The sequence below is a fragment of the Melanostigma gelatinosum genome, assembly GCF_949748355.1.
Source record: "Melanostigma gelatinosum genome assembly, chromosome: 20".
NCBI classification, from domain to species: domain Eukaryota; kingdom Metazoa; phylum Chordata; class Actinopteri; order Perciformes; family Zoarcidae; genus Melanostigma; species Melanostigma gelatinosum.
Window position 1 is genome coordinate 20,491,469 of NC_136653.1, and position 20,601 is coordinate 20,512,069.

Sequence of the window (20,601 nt, forward strand, 5' to 3'; positions counted from 1 at the left end):
CTGAAGGTTTGCGTCTATTTTGATCTGAAATATGACAAAATCTGAAGATCAAGGAAGACTTATCTAGTTTCTGATAAAGTTGTGCTCAGTTGTCACATCGTTTTGCTTTTTTGGTGAAAATATCATCCAGAAACTCGTTTACAACTCAGCAAAGCAAGTTAAAAGCCTTGAAAAAAAGTGAATAAATGGACCTTAAATTAAGATTATTTTGTCAAAGTGCCGTTTCCAGGTCAGAAATGTAGTCTTGTGCTCAGACAGCAACTGTAGTCCAGAGTGAATCAGAGTGAGAAGCTGCATTAGTTGCAAAAGGTCAGCTGACCACAGGGCTGATGAGAGAAGGGTCAAACTAATCAGGGCGGGGCGGCCAATCGACGAAGGCAGGAAAACACAAAAAAGACAATTAAGTAAAACCAGACAGGACACAAGGGGAGAGGCCATTTACAAAATAAAAGCAGGAAACAAAATCTGCAAGAACGTGAAAGAAACACAAACTCCTCGAGAAACATGTCTTTAAAAGTGAAACAGCGTTCAGTTTTAACAGAACAAGTCAGAGGGCCAAGAGCCAAACTGTGACTCATCCCTGACGATGAAACTACAGGCGACGCCACACCTGAAGAGTAGAAGACGCCACTGTTGTTTAACCGGCTCAGAGTTTCAGCAGTTTCGTTGAACTCTACGTTGCCCTGCTGACAGCTGATAGTTGATAGCTCCTTTTATGAAGCCAGTTCCTTTATAAAGATGATCTTTGTGCTCGTTGAAACCTGAGTGTAGTTGCTGTCTTTAAGAGTTTCCTGCTGTTCAAGTGTTCAGTCATCAGATGAAGAAATGATTGTGCAAGTTGTGAGTAATTGACTGCTGCTATGAAGCAAACTGGACCTCCCACCAGACACACATGAGATCAACTCTGGGGATGGAGTTTTGCAAATTTCTCGGTAATTTTCAATTAGAATCTCAACCTAACTAAGTCATTTAGTTGTCTCAACCTAAGTAGTTTTGTTTTCTAAACCTAACTAAGTAGTTTTGTTGTCTCAACCAAACTAAGTTTCCTGTGAATGTTTTATTTTGAAAAGACTGTATGCATGTCACGAGCGCAAAGTGACATTGTTGCTGGACTTTCACAGGAAAACAGACAAAACAGACGGAGTAACTGCTCCGTCCATTAGACTGTCTGTCCGTCTGTCTCCGAAGCAGGAATCAGTGTCCTCCATTAGTGATAAAGTTAAAATACAGGCTTTTAAACGTTTGTTACCCCCTTCAGCCGGCTCTGGACCTTGGACCTGTGCTTTCGCAACACTGTAATCGTTAACACATTCTAATCCTTATCCTACTGACCCACACGCACACGCACACACACACCCACACACACACACGCACACGCACACACGCACACGCACACACACGCACACCATGAGAGTCACAGTCTAACGTTAGCCGAGAAGTTTCATACGTTTCACAAGTAGCCCGACAGGTTTCGTGTCATTGCTGTGACTGTCCTATTTATTCTGTGTCACATTATTGTCTTTCCCGTGCGAGACGGAGTGAATTTAGCCGGATGGATATTTATAAGCATGTCGTGGTTTTTGTGGTCTTGACCTTTCTGAGGACTTTAAACGGAGCAGGTGAGTGACGCTTTCACAGCCGTCTGATCTTAGTCTAAACTTTAAATAAAACGTTTTAAACTTGGTACTTTTTATACATCTGCTTGTTTTTGCCAAAGTTTTCAGTTATTATCTTGTGACACTTTAGCTGCCTCCCTCAGAACAATGGAGGCTTCAGTTTCACTCGTACTTTGAACTTTAAACAAACACAGTGCTGTTGAGCTTCACTTGTTTGAAACTAAATGTCATTCAGCTGAACCGTGTGGAGGAAATCTCAGCACATAACTGAAGTATGTACATCGCGATACACCACGAGACAGGAGTGAGACAATATGTCTCACATGGCTGAATTAACACTTTAACTGAAAAAGGTTAACAAGCAAATCCTTTACTCAACATCCAGTATAAAGAGTGTGATCAGAGACATGAACTTTAATGGCCAAATCCAGAGTGGCCATGTTTGACCCTTTTATTGATTTATTTTTGACAGAATGTCGAGAAGAAATATATAAAATATTTCCATTGTGAAGCAGAAAGACAAGTCGACGTCTTTAATGGAATGTTGCATAACCAGAACACATTCCTCCACACACACACACACACACACACAGAACACATTCCTACACACACACACACACACACACACACACACACACACACACACACACACACACACACACACACACACACACACACACACACACACACACACACACACAGAACACATTCCTACACACACACACACACACACACAGAACACATTCCTACACACACCTGATGGATGCTTTCATTTTTTGTTTCCGTGTTATTGTTACAACATTCTTCTTAACGTCTTAAAAAAAACAAAAGAAATATGTTTTTGTTGATTTGATAATAGTGATTATTATCACTATTATCATTGTTATTATCATGTGTTGCTCTCTGTCTTCATGCAGACGACACACAGCTTTACATATCAGTCGAACCAACGACTCCTCATCCCTCTGTCCTCGTCTTGTCCCATCATGTCTCTGTCCTCGTCTTGTCCCATCATGTCTCTGTCCTCGTCTTGTCCCATCATCCCTCTGTCCTCGTCTTGTCCCATCATCCCTCTGTCCTCGTCTTGTCCCATCATGTCTCTGTCCTCGTCTTGTCCCATCATCCCTCTGTCCTCGTCTTGTCCCATCATGTCTCTGTCCTCGTCTTGTCCCATCATCCCTCTGTCCTCGTCTTGTCCCATCATCCCTCTGTCCTCGTCTTGTCCCATCATGTCTCTGTCCTCGTCTTGTCCCATCATCCCTCTGTCCTCGTCTTGTCCCATCATCCCTCTGTCCTCGTCTTGTCCCATCATGTCTCTGTCCTCGTCTTGTCCCATCATCTCTCTGTCCTCGTCTTGTCCCATCATGTCTCTGTCCTCGTCTTGTCCCATCATCTCTCTGTCCTCGTCTTGTCCCATCATGTCTCTGTCCTCGTCTTGTCCCATCATGTCTCTGTCCTCGTCTTGTCCCATCATCTCTCTGTCCTCTTCTTGTCCCATCATGTCTCTGTCCTCGTCTTGTCCCATCATCTCTCTGTCCTCGTCTTGTCCCATCATGTCTCTGTCCTCGTCTTGTCCCATCATCCCTCTGTCCTCGTCTTGTCCCATCATGTCTCTGTCCTCGTCTTGTCCCATCATGTCTCTGTCCTCGTCTTGTCCCATCATCTCTCTGTCCTCTTCTTGTCCCATCATGTCTCTGTCCTCGTCTTGTCCCATCATCTCTCTGTCCTCGTCTTGTCCCATCATGTCTCTGTCCTCGTCTTGTCCCATCATGTCTCTGTCCTCGTCTTGTCCCATCATGTCTCTGTCCTCGTCTTGTCCCATCATGTCTCTGTCCTCGTCTTGTCCCATCATGTCTCTGTCCTCGTCTTGTCCCATCATGTCTCTGTCCTCGTCTTGTCCCATCATCTCTCTGTCCTCGTCTTGTCCCATCATCTCTCTGTCCTCGTCTTGTCCCATCATGTCTCTGTCCTCGTCTTGTCCCATCATCCCTCTGTCCTCGTCTTGTCCCATCATGTCTCTGTCCTCGTCTTGTCCCATCATGTCTCTGTCCTCGTCTTGTCCCATCATCTCTCTGTCCTCTTCTTGTCCCATCATGTCTCTGTCCTCGTCTTGTCCCATCATCTCTCTGTCCTCGTCTTGTCCCATCATGTCTCTGTCCTCGTCTTGTCCCATCATGTCTCTGTCCTCGTCTTGTCCCATCATGTCTCTGTCCTCGTCTTGTCCCATCATGTCTCTGTCCTCGTCTTGTCCCATCATCTCTCTGTCCTCATCTTGTCCCATCATGTCTCTGTCCTCGTCTTGTCCCATCATCCCTCTGTCCTCGTCTTGTCCCATCATGTCTCTGTCCTCGTCTTGTCCCATCATGTCTCTGTCCTCGTCTTGTCCCATCATCTCTCTGTCCTCTTCTTGTCCCATCATGTCTCTGTCCTCGTCTTGTCCCATCATCTCTCTGTCCTCGTCTTGTCCCATCATGTCTCTGTCCTCGTCTTGTCCCATCATGTCTCTGTCCTCGTCTTGTCCCATCATGTCTCTGTCCTCGTCTTGTCCCATCATGTCTCTGTCCTAGTCTTGTCCCATCATGTCTCTGTCCTCGTCTTGTCCCATCATGTCTCTGTCCTCGTCTTGTCCCATCATGTCTCTGTCCTCGTCTTGTCCCATCATGTCTCTGTCCTCGTCTTGTCCCATCATCTCTCTGTCCTCGTCTTGTCCCATCATCTCTCTGTCCTCGTCTTGTCCCATCATGTCTCTGTCGGGCTGTCCCCCTGAGCTGAAGCTTGATGGACGTCTCTTCGCCTGATCTTGTTTCAGATGCTGCGGACTGTGTTTTCATGAGGAGCTGCATCTTACCGTGCAGCTTCCAGCCCGGAGAGGAACTGGTCATCCACTGGATTCAGGTGTCAACAGGATACACTGTCCACTCCTACTACCACAACCAAGACCAGTTTGGGCGCCAGGACCCGCGCTTCAGGGACCGGACGTCGCTGTTTAAGGACCAGATCTCCAGAGGAAACGCCTCGCTCCGGCTCACGGGCGCGAAGGTCCAGGACCAAGGCCCGTACAAGTGCTACACCGGCACCAAGACCGGCACCAAGGAGCCAATCATCAAGTTAAACATGCACGGTATGAGAAACACACATTGATGACAGAAAACACACACAAACATTATTATGTTACAATGTTTGAACTTCAATGTTTCTACTTGTCCTCCTACAACATGTGCGCCTGTGCAATATCCTCCATTGTTTCGGCAACAGAACCACCACTGGCACCACGCTGCTGGAGACCCAGGCCCGATATAAAGTCACGAGCTGTTCATACATGAGCTCGTTTCAGCCGCACGGTATCTCAGTTCAGTTTGGCACAAACATGGTTTGCTGCTTGTCTCGATGCGGGTCTCAGCTGGTGTGAAGCTAAACTGAACCAGAGAAACATATATAACATATAAAACAGACTCTATGACTACTGTGACTAGATAACAGTTCCAAAGTGATATTTAGAGAAGTGTGCTTTAAGTGTTGCGTGCTTCATCGTGCTCAGTGACGTGTGAACGCTGAACGTCTCTTCGATGCAGCCTCACTGAGCAGAGGAGGCTTCGTGTTGTCTGCTGCCGAGCTCTCTCAGCGACGGCTCTACAACCTCCGGCTGATAACGTTTCACTCTCGGGGGGAGAAGCCCGATATCTATTCAAGGCTGTGGGAATAAGGTCATCCAGTAGATCGGGACACCTCACTCAACACAATCTCCACAGTTGTGGGAGAAGCCGACCTACTGCGCCGATAGCAAATAAAACAACAGAAAGAGAACGTCTGTGCTGAGGAAGTCACGTCTGAAAGATTCTCTGTAAGCTTCCTCCCATCTGTCCACCACACGTTTTCTAAATTCATATATCTGCAAATAACGAAACTAATCAGATCTGGATTTTGTAAAGCAGATCAGCCCTTTCTGAACTGCAATGAGCATGAGCAGTGATGGAAACAAACAAAACGAATCTTTGTACCCGAAATAAAGCGATAAAAACATCTGTGATCGGAATTCATTGATCAGCTGTTGAAGGAGGCTGAAGTGCAAATGCTGTAAAGTTCGTGCACTCATTCAGTAAACAGAAGCCGTCTGTTATGAAGTCATTCACTTACTTTAAGAAGCGATAGAAGATTTTGCTGTAAAAGCTTTTTGATTCATAATTAGTGCCGTTTTATTCGCAGGTAAATCTAAACAGAAACTATGAATCCATGAACACTTCAAAGCTTTATTTTGTAACTTTTCTTCACAGCTCCGGTCCGTAAAGTCGACATTCAGCAGGTAGAGAACAGGATCACCTGCAGCTCAGAGGGGATCTTCCCTGAACCTGAGCTCACCTGGTCCACCAGCTCTCAGTCCAGCGTGACCCTCCAGAACAAAACCACAGTCCAGCGGACTGAGCAGCAGCTCTACAGCATCAGTAGTTCTCTGATGGTCTCAGGTACCGATCTGGACTACAGCTGCACCATCAGCACTCCAACAAACAAGAGGAGAGCCACGTGGTCTCAACCCAGTAAGTGTTTCTCAGAAGAAGTCGATCCCGATGAGGAGCAGCAGATATTTGATCACCTCTGTTCATCTGTGCGTTGTATCTTTTTAGCTTCCATCAACGGCTCAGCCACTGAAACAACAATCCCCTGCAGGTCCTCAAACACTCCTCTAACAGGCCTCATCTGGAGGTTCAACCACAGTCACATCATCCTGAACCGGACCGGGACCGACTCCACAGTCTCAGAGGAGTGGAGGCAGCAGGTGGAGAGTGTGTCTGAGTCAGGCAGCCTCACGCTAAAGGACTTATCTTCAGATCAAGAGGGGATGTACACCTGTGAGCTCAGTAACGCTGAGGAGACAAACATCACCAACACCTTTCTGAGGATAGAGAGAAGTCCAGGTAAGAAGACGAGAGCTGCAACTGTCACCGTTATCATCTGTGACATCTGGTTTATGTTAAACCATATCAAGTTAAATACACTGATTCAGCTGTTTCTGTTTCAGACAGTCCCAATAACATCGCAGCAATTGCAGGCGGGGTGATTTTAGTTTTGGGAATAATCGCAGCAGCAGCAGCAGCATACTTTATATATAAAAAGATGAAGAAGGGAAAAAACAAGAACCCACAAGCCGCGAAGATATCCAACGGTCAAACCTCTGAGTAAGTATGTCTTCTGTGTTGGACACAACAGCAGCAGCACTCTGGTGAACGCTTCATGAGTTATGACTGTTAATTCATACGTCTCGTTTCATTTCCCCAAATCATTCTGTAGGTAATGACATGCTGTCATTCATTGATTTCATCAATAAGGCTGTATTAATGACAGGTGTTGATGGATGTAGATATATATCTATATCCATAAATCTCTATATATTTATGCATTTGTTGGTATTAAAATGTATTTAATTGGTGAGACAAAGACACATTTTCTCAATGTAACAATAAAAGTTTAATTATTAGATTAATCAGTTAAAATCAACTTTTACATTCTTTGTTACAAAGATGACGTAAACAAGTCGACACAGCTGAGATGATGACATGAGAGATTATTTGGAGTTTCAGCACTCAACTTCATTTCATTTTGTCTGCAGACAACAAAAGATGACTCAAACGACAGAAGATGATTCAGCTGAAGGCAAAGACGAACTTGAATAAGACCAAAGAGTCCTCGAGCCAAATGAAGAGACAAAGATCTGCACTGAGGATGAAGCATGAGTTTATACTTGATGCACTTATTTCCTGCACTGAGAGCATGAACTTGAAGGGAGCATCAACAATACAACAACAGCCCTGATCACCAAAGAGAAGCTGAACACTCTGGACCAGGAATGTGCTCCACACTGAACTCAAGGTGTGAGCTTTGCTTCCAGCTGGAGGTCATCAATCACCAAGTGGTTCGAGTTGGTGCTCAACAGAATTAAAGACCAAATGCTGTTTGAAATAAACTGAAACAGCAGCAGTTCAAAAAACAGAAAATTCAAGCCATTACAAAAGTTGCCAATGATGTTTACTGTTATTGTTTAAAGAGTTTCTGCTGTTTCAGTTTATTTATTTGTTTGTTTATTTATTTAGCATGTATTGTGGCAGATTTAGCTCAAAGCTAATCCTCGTGTTTATTAATAAATGTATAAATGAGTCTGAGTGCTGTGTGAACAAACCCCTCTGTGTGAACCTTCAGCACACAGAGGAATGAAAGAGTAAAGTTTAAAATGAAACTTCACCACTTCATCACTCACATTAAGAGCAGTATTTATTGTGTCACAAGTTCTATGACATGTTATGTTTAAATATGCAAATGAGGCATGAAATATGAGCTTACTGGCAACAGAAGCAAATCCAAAGAGAAGTGAACTCCACAGGCGAACAGGGCAGCAAAGAGACGCAGGTCCAGGTTCAAGAGACAGGAAGTGACGTTGACAATCTGCCGTCTGATTGGAGGAAATGGGGCCTGATGCTGACGGGTGATTGTGTAACGAGACTCAGGTGAGCAGGACTGCTGGAGGAAGTCCAGCGTGGACAGGTGGAGAACGGCGACAAGTTAACGAGTGTTGAACTACTTTTATCTTTACGGTAAAAAGAGGCTGGCATTGAGGCGAGTCACCTGTAGCGCTGAAGGGTTCCACCTCGCCCAACAGAAGAAACCACCTCCCTGGAGGTTAGTAAATATCTTTGGTTTAATGCTTCACAGAGATCTTCTTACTCTTTGTTGGAGACTCCATCTTGGCCTCTCCGGGCAGCGATGTGATGGTTCCCTGCAGTCGTCTCTCACAGCGTCCCTTACATCAGTCTCACCTGGAGGTTCAGATCCCGTCGTCGCAGGTGAAGGTCCGGGATCAGCAGAGGCCTCGTGCCTCTGAACTATTGCTCAGCGTGGCACCAGGATAAGCTACACCGGGACAGACTGTCGCACTCTGCTGCTGTAAAACGAGGTTTCGTGACGGGACTCTGGTGCTCGGGAACACTTTTGTCCACTGGCAGCGCCCAAATCAACACCAAATGAAAGTCCAGAAGCTTTACACAATGAAAGTTTCAATTATAATTCATGTACAAAGAAAACCTGAAGCTATTTTTATTCATAAACGGTATTTTCTCGCATTCTCACCAGCTGAAATATACAAATCTATTTGGAGCCAACAGTGTCTTTAAATGAATCACGATTCTCCTCGATTGAATCTTTATTCTGTCTTTAAGTATTTAAAACAGATAACATATTAAAACTAGATTATTTTACCAGACGACAGACACAAACGAATCAAAGATGTCTGAGTGTAAATGTTTATTCAAACCACACGAATACAATCACAAGAGTGATATACTGATTTAGTTATTCACTTCAAATATGAGTTAAAAACACACACACAGCGATGGAACTGGAAACAAAACCGAAAGGAAGGAACTTGTGTTCAAACAGGAGAGTTGTACCGTGGGTTCTCCTCCCTGTAGTCGTGCGAGTCTCCTTGGAAGGGCAGATGTGGAGGATAGTTACAGATCCCCATCAGGAAGATGATGATGGTGCCGAGAGTCATCACCGGGGTAACCACGCAGAGACAGAGGCGGTCCACCGTACGAGCGACGCCTCTCCAGTTATCTTTCTCCTGAGAAGAGAGAAACATTATGTGATAAGTGAAGCCAGAGCTTCACGTGTTAAAGCTGCATTCTCTCTAGTGTCCACCAGGGGGCAACTCCTCTGGTTGTATAGAAGTCTATAGAAAATGACTCTACTTCTCTCTTGATTTATTCCCTCAGTAAACATTGTAAACATGAGTTTATGTCTCAATCTCTAGTTTCAAGTCTTCTTCAATACAGCATGATGTTCATTTAGTACATTATGGTCCATTTAGAGTCACACAGACCATAAAGCAGGGGATGCTTTAGGGCGGGGCTACACGCTGATTGACAGGTCTCTGTATACTGCGTCTCTACGTCACTCCTCCTCCGTCCAGATATGGTCACTTCCTGTTCACTGGTTGCAAAAAAAACCAAGATGGCGACGGATAAATCGCCGAACTCGAGGCTTCAAACCATCAGTTCACAAACCGACGAGTGACGTCACGACGACTACGTCCGCTTCTTACAAACAGTCTGTGCGTCACATTGGACATCAGGAACGCATCAGGAAACTGTGAGGATGTTGTTGTGGTTACTTCTGTTCAACGTGTTACTTCTTCAGTCTCTCTTTCAAACTCTCAACGCAGAGTCACTGAAAGAGCAACAGAGAGGCTTTAGAATGAGTTTTGTCAGCGAGGTACTCTGACTGTTTCTGTCAATGGAGTCTGGTGATGAGATTAACATTTCGACAGTAAGTGTTTCCCACCAAAGACCAAAGCCAGATGTGTGGTTGAGATCCTGTGGTGAGGTCCAGCACTGATGTTTGGTGTGTGATGGAGGTCAGGACGCCCTGAAGAACACTCAACGTCTTCCTCAGCAAACTGGGAGAACGGAGCTGCGTTTACACGTCGGATCAGTGACGGTGGCATCGTCACGTGATGTGATAATGACACGATTTATTCGACGCTGCTAGAACTTTATTAGAACAGTTTATTAACAGGGCAGGCGTTTGTAAAATGCTAATTATTTTCTTCTCTCTTCTTTTTGCACACTATCAGCATTATAATGATGAACTTCATTTATATACAGTTGCACTTTCTACTTTCTTCTCGAAAATAAAACAGCAATCATAAAAGGTCCGGGGATAAAATCAAATAAAGTGATGAAACAATGAATAAAATGGCAGATGAAACCTCGCCCATGAAGGAACAGTCGACAGGAAGTCGTCCCGTCTCACCTCGTTGTAGTCGTTCTTGCTGCGCGTGTGTTTGATGATGTAGTTTGCTCCGTCCAGCCCCGGCTTCATCTCGGCATACAGCTGATCCGTCACTCCTCCCTCTTCCTTCGGCTCCACAACTACACGGAAACACAACTTTCATACATCTGTGATGGAATAAGGGCGTGAGCGCTTTGAGGCCTTTAGTCCCACATCACTTGGTTTAAAACTGGACTGAAATGATACGAAGTGAGAAACATTACTGTCCAGGAAATCATGAGAGTAAACGTCACAGAGCATCAACAAACATGTTTTAAAATACATAAATACAGTAACAAATCAATGTTTTCTTGAACATGTTTCTGAAGGAAAGATTTGTTTTTCTTGCTGTTGGAAAGAAGGAAACATTTCTGGCTTCACGAAGCTTCACAGTGAGAGTCAGCGTCACTGTTCTGGTTCACGCTCACGGATCTCATCGCGTCGCCTTCAGAGGAGAAGCTGTAAAAAGCCTCGATACGCGACAAGCTCAGCAGCAGACAGACGCGGGTAGAAACTATCTGGTGAACATAGCGGCGCGTTTAGCAGCTGAGAGACGGATGTTTCCCTCAGGAGGTGGTGGAGCCAAAAACAGAGCAAATACAGGACACAGACTCCTCAGCAATCATCCTGTTGCTTTGTAAATGCTGGATGTGTCAATAAAGTTTAACAAATAAGGTTAAAAGGTGACGATATGTAAATGTTTCTACAGGTTTTAAGCGCACAATATGTAGTTTCTACCACTCGAGGTCTCTCAGTGAAAACAGAGGTAGTTTGGTGAAGCAGCGCGGCATCATGGGAGTTGTGGTCTTCATGACAGTCAGCTTCTTTCGTTAGGATTCCTTCAGGCGCGTTCAGGTTCCTCAAGGATATTTTAACGACATTATGAAACACAGAGTTTTAACCGTTCGCTGCACACAAACACATCCGCAGTGCATTTTCTTTATATTTGAATCAGGAGGAACGTAGAAGCAACGAAACACTTCTCTGGGCAGATAGTTCAGTATATGAATATTATAAAGCAGCTTCACGTTCAGTGTTTCTCCGACGCTGTTCGGAGGACTCGGGACGTCCTGGAGGAGACGAGCTACCGCTAACGTTAGCTCGTTCCTCTGATAACTTCAGAGCCAGACGTACGACGACTGAAATCCTTCATCGGAGTTAAAAACAACAAAGTCAATCTTAAAAATGTGACTTAAAACCGGATAAAAAGTTGATTCATGATCAGCTTCTGTTAGACGACCACAAAGAGGAGATGACCCCACAGACAGGTGATCAAATGAAACGCCCTGTTACCTTGGTTAGAATGAGAGATTTATTGTTGATAATGTAAGAACATGACTCGGCATCATAAATATCACAGGCCTCGTTGTTTTCAGACGCTTGACTAAAGAACAGTAACACATCAAACTCTCAGATGTTCAGTGTGGACCTACTTGCAGCGTGCGTGGCTCGTGCCTTCAGTCCGTGCCTCTCCGACTGCTTCTCGAACATCAGCTCGCTGCGGGACTTCACGCTGCAGTATTCCTCCGCCGAGGCGATGTAGCCCACCGAGCTGGATCGCCGCGCCAACGCTCCGTCCCAGGACGGCTCCTCCTCCGAGGGGCGGGACATGTGCAGGAGGCGCGGCAGCCGCTCCAGGAAGAACTGGAGAGCAAATCAACAGCAGCACGCTTGAAGTCATGATGGGCATTTTTTGTTTTAAACACACACACACACGTACTGGAGTATGTATGCGTGTGTGTGTGTGTGCGTGTGTGTGTGTGTGTGTGTGTGTGTTACCTTCTTGGTCCAGTCAGACATGACGTGTGTACTCGGTGTCCTGAAGTGCAGGTTGAGGACGACCACACAGTTCAATACCACAATCGTCACCAACACCATGATGAACATCAAATATCTGAGAGAGACACACACACACACACACACACACACACACACACACACACACACACACACACACACACACACACACACACACACACACACACACACACACACACACACACACACACACACACACACACACACACACACACACACACGGATATCTTACATTTTGTTGAGAAATTCTGAAGCTGAAGCACTTTCATACGTTCGTTTTAATGATTCTTTGTTCTTTTATGCTTTTCTTCAGCTTAAAGTTAATTTTCTTTAAAATAACATTCATCTATTTTGTCTGCTTGCTTTTATTGTTTTTATAAAAATATAAAGTGTTGCCTTACTTTAACACATTATTAGTTTTTACATATTCTCTCCGGTTGTTTTTCCTTTTTGTAACTTGAATTACTTAAAATAAAATAAAAAAGTTCTTCTCCCTTTTTCTACTCACTGAACGAATAAACTTATATTGTATTCAATCAGAGATAAATGTAGTATCATAAATATTTGTAGTTGTGTGTGTGTGTGTGTGTGTGCGTGTGTTTCTTACTTGACAATAAGTGGGACAGACATGGAAGTCTCCGGCAGCCTTTGAGAGATCAGCAGCAGGAAGACAGACTGAGCCAGCAGCACCGAGATGGACAAAGTCATCTTCTCACCACCTGCACACACACACGCGCACACACACACACACACACACACACCAGTAAACCAGTCGTTTGTGTTGATGTGCTTGTTCAGGGAGCAGTGGAGGGTAAGTGGGGGGCACTGACTGTCAGCGGGGAGGTAGTAGACCAGCGAGGCCAGGAAGGAGATGAGCACACAGGGGATGATGACGTTGACGATGTAGAAGAGCGGCTTGCGTTTGATGACCAGGTAGAAGGTGATGTCCTGGTGCTTGTTGCTCTCCATGGGAATGTGCTTGTAGGTGTTCTTCTTGGCCGGCCGGTGGTTGATCTCCCACTCGCCGTTCTCTGTCGGGAGAAAAGCAGCGAGGAAGACAACGCAGAGGACACAAAAAGATGGATGACATGACACGGGAGCTGCTGGTCTACCGGGGCCTCGATCGGGTTGTTTGTGTTGAATCTGAATTCACCCTTTAAAACAGCAAAGTCACACAGTGACACAAACAAGCTAACCGATGGAGGCAGCGGTGAACCAGCAGGTACAATCACTGGTTCTGTGAATGGAGTCTGCTGGTAGATAACAGATTTAAATATAGCACACACTTAAACTGATATCGATGTTTTTAGCTGTTTAAAATGCCGTCCCTTTAAAGGCAGTATCTACAAAGATGACTTTTTGTTCCTGCATATATATACTATTAAAATAAAATGCCTCTGAGGGAAATAAATCTGGCAAATTGTATTCCTAGCAGCATGGAGGATTCTTGAAAACAGCAATTTGTCAATTATGGAGGAAGAAAACATTTACAGAAACGATACCGTGTGGTATTTGTGATGTGCACAAGATAAGCAGCAGGGTTTTGAAACCACTTTATTAATAGCTTCTACACTTTAGTGGCAAAAACGTTTAGAAAAAGTCCACATTGTTATGAAGTCAAAGTCATACTTTGTAAAGTGAACATTTTAGGACATCTCAGAGCTTTTATTAAAATCTAGACTTTAGTGAATTAAATGTGCCATATTTACCACCATATCCTACAGTGAACACCATGAGATGAGGTGTTCAAACGGTCTACAGATGATGATCCTATTTATTACTTTTGTTCCCAACACTGTTCTTGTTCTTAGTACGACGTCAAAATGCAGAAAACTCAACATTATATTGAACTGATATCAGTAAATGATCACGAGGTCAACCAACATGTATCATGTTAGCCGTCTGCAGCATCCGCAGCATGTTCATTGTGAAAAACCAAGTGTAGCCCAAATAAAAATAATCTAAAAATAATCATAATAAAGTAACATATGCAAAGACAATTTCGCTGGAACCTCCACGATATTTATTAAAATAAGACTACTGACCCGTGAAGCTAGCGGGGTCGATGATGATCCACTCCACCGTAAATTTGACCTTGTCTACCTTGTATTCCTTCAGCAGCATCCGGATCTCTTTGGCGTTGTAGGTCAGAGAGCTGCAAAGCAACATGGGAAATGTTATCTATAAATCACATTTCAGAAGCGATAACCAGAGAAAACCTTTTCCTACATATATTAAGTAAGTCTTTTTTTTGCTGCTCAAAAGTCTGCAGTTGGTCTGAACTGTCGCGTGATCGTTTGCGTTTTCTTGGTAGAATGGTCTTTTGTTTAAACCTCTTTGTTTTAAGTCCTTGTTTGGTGGTTTAGAAGCTCAGTTTTCTGATGTTTTTTTTGTGGATTTCTGCACATTCATGATAAAACAATCGACATCTAAACGCCATTTATTTTATTGTTCTGATCTGTAAAATATGAATGATCCGGTCAAAACAGGACAAAGCACATTCCCGATGAAACATGTGGAGTATTCTGATAAGTTGAGTATGTAAGAATATTTGGACATATAAGTGTTGACATTTTGCCACAAAGTAAACATGTAAACACAACGTACAAATTCATCTGTGCCTTAAATGCACCACATGACACCGTCTGGTTCAAGCGCCTCACGTGAATTTGAGCGTGCAGTTCTGCCAGTCGAAGGGGAAGTAGTTGACGTTGATGGAGCAGGAGGAGCGGAAGATGGCGGGAGGTAACCAGTAGCAGAGCCCACCAGGATACACCAGTACGTTACTGTAGTAGGCCACCTGGAACTGGGCGTCGTTACTGGCAGAGAGGATTCAACACGCAAATATATGTACACATGAATACGTACAGTGTAGTTCCAGGAGTAAATATCCTATATGTGTGATAGTACAACAATGTGTACATTTAGTGGCTGTTCTGGAGCTTTCAATCAAATCATGGAATTTGCGGCAATTCAAAGGGACATTGAGGTGAGATTTTGTTTTGATGAATGTCTTTTTTCCTAAATATCCGCAAGCTCTATAGAAACTCTACCATGAGTTTGATCGACTTTTGCAGTCAGACTTTCTCCCCGAGCACTTGAACACACCACCAAGGACCTGCTCTCACATCACGATCATTTCACGATTACATCACGATCACTTCACGATCACATCACGATCACTTCACGACCATTTCACGATCATTTCACGATTACATCACGATCACTTCATGATCACTTCACGATCACTTCACGATCACATCACGATCACATCACGATCACATCACGATCACTTCACGATCACATCACGATCACTTCACGATCACTTCACGATCACTTCACGATCACTTCACGATCACATCACGATCACATCACGATCACAATCACTTCACGATCACATCACGATCACATCACGATCACATCACGATCACTTCACGATCACTTCACGATCACTTCACGATCACTTCACGATCACTTCACGATCACATCACGATGATGATCACATCAAGATCACATCACGATCACTTCACGATCTCTTCACGATCACTTCACGATCACTTCACGATCACATCACGATCACATCACGATCACTTCACGATCACTTCACGATCACATGATGATCACATCACAATCACGATCACTTCACGATCATGATCACATCACGATCACTTCACGATCACATCGCGATCACATCACGATCACTTCACGATCACATCGCGATCACATCTCGATCACATCGCGATCACTTCACGATCACATCGCGATCACATCTCGATCACATCACGATCACTTCACGATCACGATCACTTCACGATAATAATACTAACACCGTTTGCATACTGGTTTTTTTTACAATTCTGTATTAATCCGTGATGATCCGCCTCAAATTTTCTCGCCAAAAACGAAATTTTGCAAGATTATATTTGAACACATCATGATAACGTTATAATTACACTCACCTCAATACTCATTATCACTGAATAGAGTTTGAACGCATATTAATCTAAGTCAATGCGACCTCCGTTAGCGTTAGCTGTTATTGTCTGTTATTTAGCCAAGCGGCACTGTGTTGCCCGTCGGCTGCTAACAGCTAACGTTAACTAGCTTTTCTCCTGCCTATTTAAACAAGGATTTGTTGTTTACAATGTGGCATTATTAGGAAAATGTTCTATTGTCCCCGAGACGACGTTAGTCTCAAACCTTGATCACCTGCAGAAATACGAGTATGTTTTCAGAATTTGTACTTTGTTTCATTTTCATGACGTCCTAAACGACATGCACATCACTGTTACATAAAGGTTTAAAGACTCTGCAAGTCGATTTTAAGACAGCAGTGAAACAAAAAAATCACAGAAAAAAAACTGCGTAACTCAAATTAAAAGACTTTTGAATAAGTGTTGTGTGTGCTGTCTTTTGAATTATTTAAGTGCATCCAAAATGTAGAGTTAAAGACATTCAGTCCATCTTCAAGACAAGACCAGACATCTAACACATTACAGCGTACACAGCCAACAACACATAATGATGGTCAGTGGTTAAAAATGAACATTTCTGAGATGTATAGTTGTAAATCATCTGTGTAGTATCTTATTATCCGTCCAAGAAGAAGCGATTACAATTCAAACAGAAGAGGACCAAAGATGGAACCCTGGGGAACACCACAGAGAGGAGTTTCAGATAAAGAAGCATGTCTTCTCCCCAATGTATAGTTCTATATAGTTCTATATAGTTCCTTTTGCTATGAAAATGGACAGTTTCACAACATGTTCTCTCTGTGTGCAAACATCACTCAATCATTTGGATGTAGCATACATTCTACACAAAGAGTTACTTCTCAATGCAACTTTGGGCTGCCAGCGTTATGAAGGAAGATTTTTGTGTCTCGACAAATGTGAACAAGAAGGAAAGTGAATCTCACTTGTTTTCCAGCACAATCTCCGGCAGCCACACCATGCTGGCCGGCAGACGAATGATTTCGATGCCATCGAACTCTGTCATGTTCCACGACAGGCGGGAGTCATTCCACGTCTGCGAGTACGCACACACACATCGAGAGTTACGTCAAGTAACTGAGAGAAGTATTCAGTCAAGTCCTCCGTCAGAAGAAGTGAATTCAACGTGAAGCCGGAGAGTAGCGTTTACTCACATGTTCTATCCACACGTTCGTCAGCAGAGTCTCGTCGACTTCTTTCTACAAATGAAAACAGAAGAGAAGAGGACCGACTCCCTTTTCAAACTTGTACTCTGTTAAAGATATACTGGAGTATAAAAACAACGTTTTTAATTGTTTCACTTACGTATTAACTATATATTTCTTGTATTTCATTACTGCTATTTGCTTTCTGTAGCCTGGATTCATTTTTAATTGAATTCTAACGTGACTAACTAATCGGAATCTTTTTCAAACAAATGTAATCATTGAAATTTAAACATAATCACATGAACGTTTGAAACAAAAATCAACAGTGTATTCAAGGAGTTTAGTTATATATATTTATATATTCTGTCTTCCCTATAAACAAACGCTCACATTATAATTATTCAGGATGGAAGATATTTCAGTGACTCAAAGCATCTTTATTGTTCTAAATTGTGCTGCAACTAACAATTATTTTTGAGATAAATACTTTTCTCTTTTAGTCAATACAAATGTCAGAACACAGTGAAAAATGTGATGTCGTTAAATATCTTGTTGTGTCTAAAACCCAAAGATATTCAGTTTAATGTGATACAAAACAGAGAAAAGACGGAAATTTACATATATTTGAGAGACTGAAACGGGATTTTTCTGCAGTTTCTGCATGAAAATGATTGTTTTGAGGATTAGAAATGTCACAAGGACAGACACACACAAACAGACACACACACACACACACAGAGAGAGAGTCCGTACCAGAGAGATGAGGTTGGAGAGGGTGAGTGCGAGGTAAACGTCGACGACGTCCTGCTGCCTCTCAACGGGACGCAGCTCTTTCTTGTATCCTCGTTCTTTAATCAGGTAGTTGATGAGACGCTCCTCCTCGTTCCTGCCCAGGACCTCTGACACATCGATACATCAGTTAAAAAGTACAACGTGTACCTCTGACACATCGATACATCAGTCAAAAAGTACAACGTGTACCTCTGACACATCGATACATCAGTCAAAAAGTACAACGTGTACCTCTGACACATCGATACAGCAGTTAAAAAGTACAACGTGTACCTCTGACACATCGATACATCAGTTAAAAAGTACAACGTGTACCTCTGACACATCGATACATCAGTCAAAAAGTACAACGTGTACCTCTGACACATCGATACATCAGTCAAAAAGTACAACGTGTACCTCTGACACATCGATACAGCAGTTAAAAAGTACAACGTGTACCTCTGACACATCGATACATCAGTTAAAAAGTACAACGTGTACCTCTGACACATCGATACATCAGTTAAAAAGTACAACGTGTACCTCTGACACATCGATACATCAGTTAAAAAGTACAACGTGTACCTCTGACACATCGATACATCAGTTAAAAAGTACAACGTGTACCTCTGACACATCGATACATCAGTTAAAAAGTACGTGTACCTCTGACACATCGATACATCAGTCAAAAAGTACAACATGTACCTCTGCGATGTAGTACAGTATAAAGTACAATATGTAACTCTGAGATGTAGTACAGTAAAAAGTACATGTACCTCTGAGATGCAGTACAGTAAAAAGTACAACATGTACCTCTGAGATGAAGTGGAGGAGAAGTAGAAAGATGTACAAAAAGAAAATACTCAAGAATACTCAGAAGTACCTCACTTGAGTAAATGTACATTCCACCACTAGTATATAACAATTACAAGTGAAAGAAATAAATACAAAAAGAAAAAACACAAAATTGTGTAAAACTAATACTTCTAGTTGACTTCACACGCACACACGCACGCACACACAGCATAACAAACAGCGTCTGGAGTGTGTGAATACTTTCATGGAGGTCATGTTTCAGGGTATAATGGCAGCTGCTCTGTAGTTCAGAACACTACACCGCTGCCGTAACACCACCTGTCACGTACACACTGCGCGTACACAGCAGACATTTACCCTCCAAACACTCAGCTTACCACGCGGCCATCTTTGTTTTTATTCTCTCGCATGTTGACTTCATTAAATCAAAGCCACTGGAGGTTCCTCACAGCTACAATGAAAACCTCTCATTTACATTTTGTCTTGTAATTCTTAATAGTTTCTACTTATTTCTGACGTTTAATTATTCATTTAAAGGATTAAAGTAACGCTGCAACTTACAACTGGTTTAGTTGTCGATGAATCTGACCATCGATTCGTTTATAAATCGTCATGTTACAGTAAAAAGCCCAAGTAGAGCTTCACAAACTCAAACTCCTTGTTTTATCCAACTATGATAAAATACTAATAAAACTGTTATTATTTACATATCTGAAGCTGAAACCAGTGAATTTTAGGTATTTTGCTTTTTTTAAAGGACTTAAAAAACATCAATCGACTACACAGTTAAAAAATGAATTTAATTTAAATAGCAGTTTAAGATAAAAGTGAAATCTCAAGGTGCTTCACATACAAGTTAAAAACGATTACAGTAAAACATTACAATTAATATCACACAAAAGAAGCATGCGATCATAAAGGTCAGACTAGGATAAATAAAACGACAGGACTCGTGTTTAAAGTAAATAAAGCTGAAGACTCCATGAACCCGAGTTTACATCAACAGCTCAATCACAACAGGATGTTCTCACCTTTTCATCACCAAATAAATGAGTTGGAAAAGTGCCGAATATTGTGTATTTATTAGCATAGAAATCTAAATAAATAGAGATACAACGGACACCAGATCTTTGCTTCTTTAACGCGAACAGTCAGTTTGGGCCTCGAACACACCACACAGTTCAACACTCACCGGAGGAGATGAGCGCGAGCAGCAGCGCGAGCAGCAGCGCTGCAGGCCGGAGCTCCATGGCTGACTGGTGGGCAGGAGACGCGCGAGCTCCCTTTAGACGCGCAGTGAGTGACGGGCGGCAGCTGCAGAAACACCGGAGAGCAAACTGACCAACGCATTCACGCTCTACGAAGGACTGTTGTGAGTTTAACCGCAAAGCACGGTGCGTCTCCGACTTAACGCAGAAAGCCCGTTTCACACCGACCGTTTATGTCACCTGCAGAACCCATGAAGCCTGATGATTGATGTTATATCTGCTCTTCACTTCAGAAAACACTTTTAGGAAGTTATGGGACTGTTTATCAAAGAACATTTGAGACTGAATGGATAAACTGCTCACGAACAGTCCAACAGATCACCTCATACCTTTATACAAACACCTGAAAACA

General features: G+C 43.0%; 2 protein-coding genes across 2 annotated transcripts; one reads left to right on the top strand and one right to left on the bottom strand.

Annotated features, from left to right (window-relative positions):
- The first annotated feature begins 1,560 nt into the window (after window positions 1-1,560).
- Window positions 1,561-7,339, top strand: hhla2b.2 (HERV-H LTR-associating 2b, tandem duplicate 2). Its single transcript, XM_079292399.1, has 6 exons — window positions 1,561-1,619; window positions 4,426-4,737; window positions 5,888-6,148; window positions 6,236-6,526; window positions 6,631-6,787; window positions 7,219-7,339. The coding sequence occupies exons 2-6, from the start codon at window positions 4,446-4,448 to the stop codon at window positions 7,280-7,282; spliced, it is 1,065 nt and encodes a 354-aa protein (XP_079148525.1). The 5' UTR covers window positions 1,561-1,619; window positions 4,426-4,445; the 3' UTR covers window positions 7,283-7,339.
- A 1,549-nt stretch (window positions 7,340-8,888) lies between these two features.
- Window positions 8,889-20,271, bottom strand: chrnd (cholinergic receptor, nicotinic, delta (muscle)). Its single transcript, XM_079292115.1, has 12 exons — window positions 20,174-20,271; window positions 18,142-18,287; window positions 17,395-17,439; window positions 17,167-17,276; window positions 14,912-15,067; window positions 14,294-14,403; window positions 13,079-13,279; window positions 12,856-12,967; window positions 12,210-12,324; window positions 11,864-12,074; window positions 10,413-10,531; window positions 8,889-9,222 (listed from the first exon to the last, which is right to left on the bottom strand). Exons 1-12 carry the CDS (start codon window positions 20,229-20,231, stop codon window positions 9,031-9,033), a joined length of 1,575 nt encoding a protein of 524 aa, XP_079148241.1. The 5' UTR covers window positions 20,232-20,271; the 3' UTR covers window positions 8,889-9,030.
- Window positions 20,272-20,601: the final 330 nt, after the last annotated feature.

Coding starts and splice junctions, on each gene's coding strand:
- hhla2b.2 (XM_079292399.1), top strand. CDS start 4,446: ATGAGGAGCTGCATCTTACCGTGCAGCTTCCAGCCCGGAGAGGAACTG. Junction 4,738..5,887: donor CATCAAGTTAAACATGCACG/GTATGAGAAACA, acceptor TTTTCTTCACAG/CTCCGGTCCGTAAAGTCGAC. Junction 6,788..7,218: donor TCCAACGGTCAAACCTCTGA/GTAAGTATGTCT, acceptor TTTTGTCTGCAG/ACAACAAAAGATGACTCAAA.
- chrnd (XM_079292115.1), bottom strand. CDS start 20,231: ATGGAGCTCCGGCCTGCAGCGCTGCTGCTCGCGCTGCTGCTCGCGCTC. Junction 15,068..17,166: donor GAGATTGTGCTGGAAAACAA/GTGAGATTCACT, acceptor CCTCTCTGCCAG/TAACGACGCCCAGTTCCAGG. Junction 12,325..12,855: donor TCTGTCCCACTTATTGTCAA/GTAAGAAACACA, acceptor TGTCTCTCTCAG/ATATTTGATGTTCATCATGG.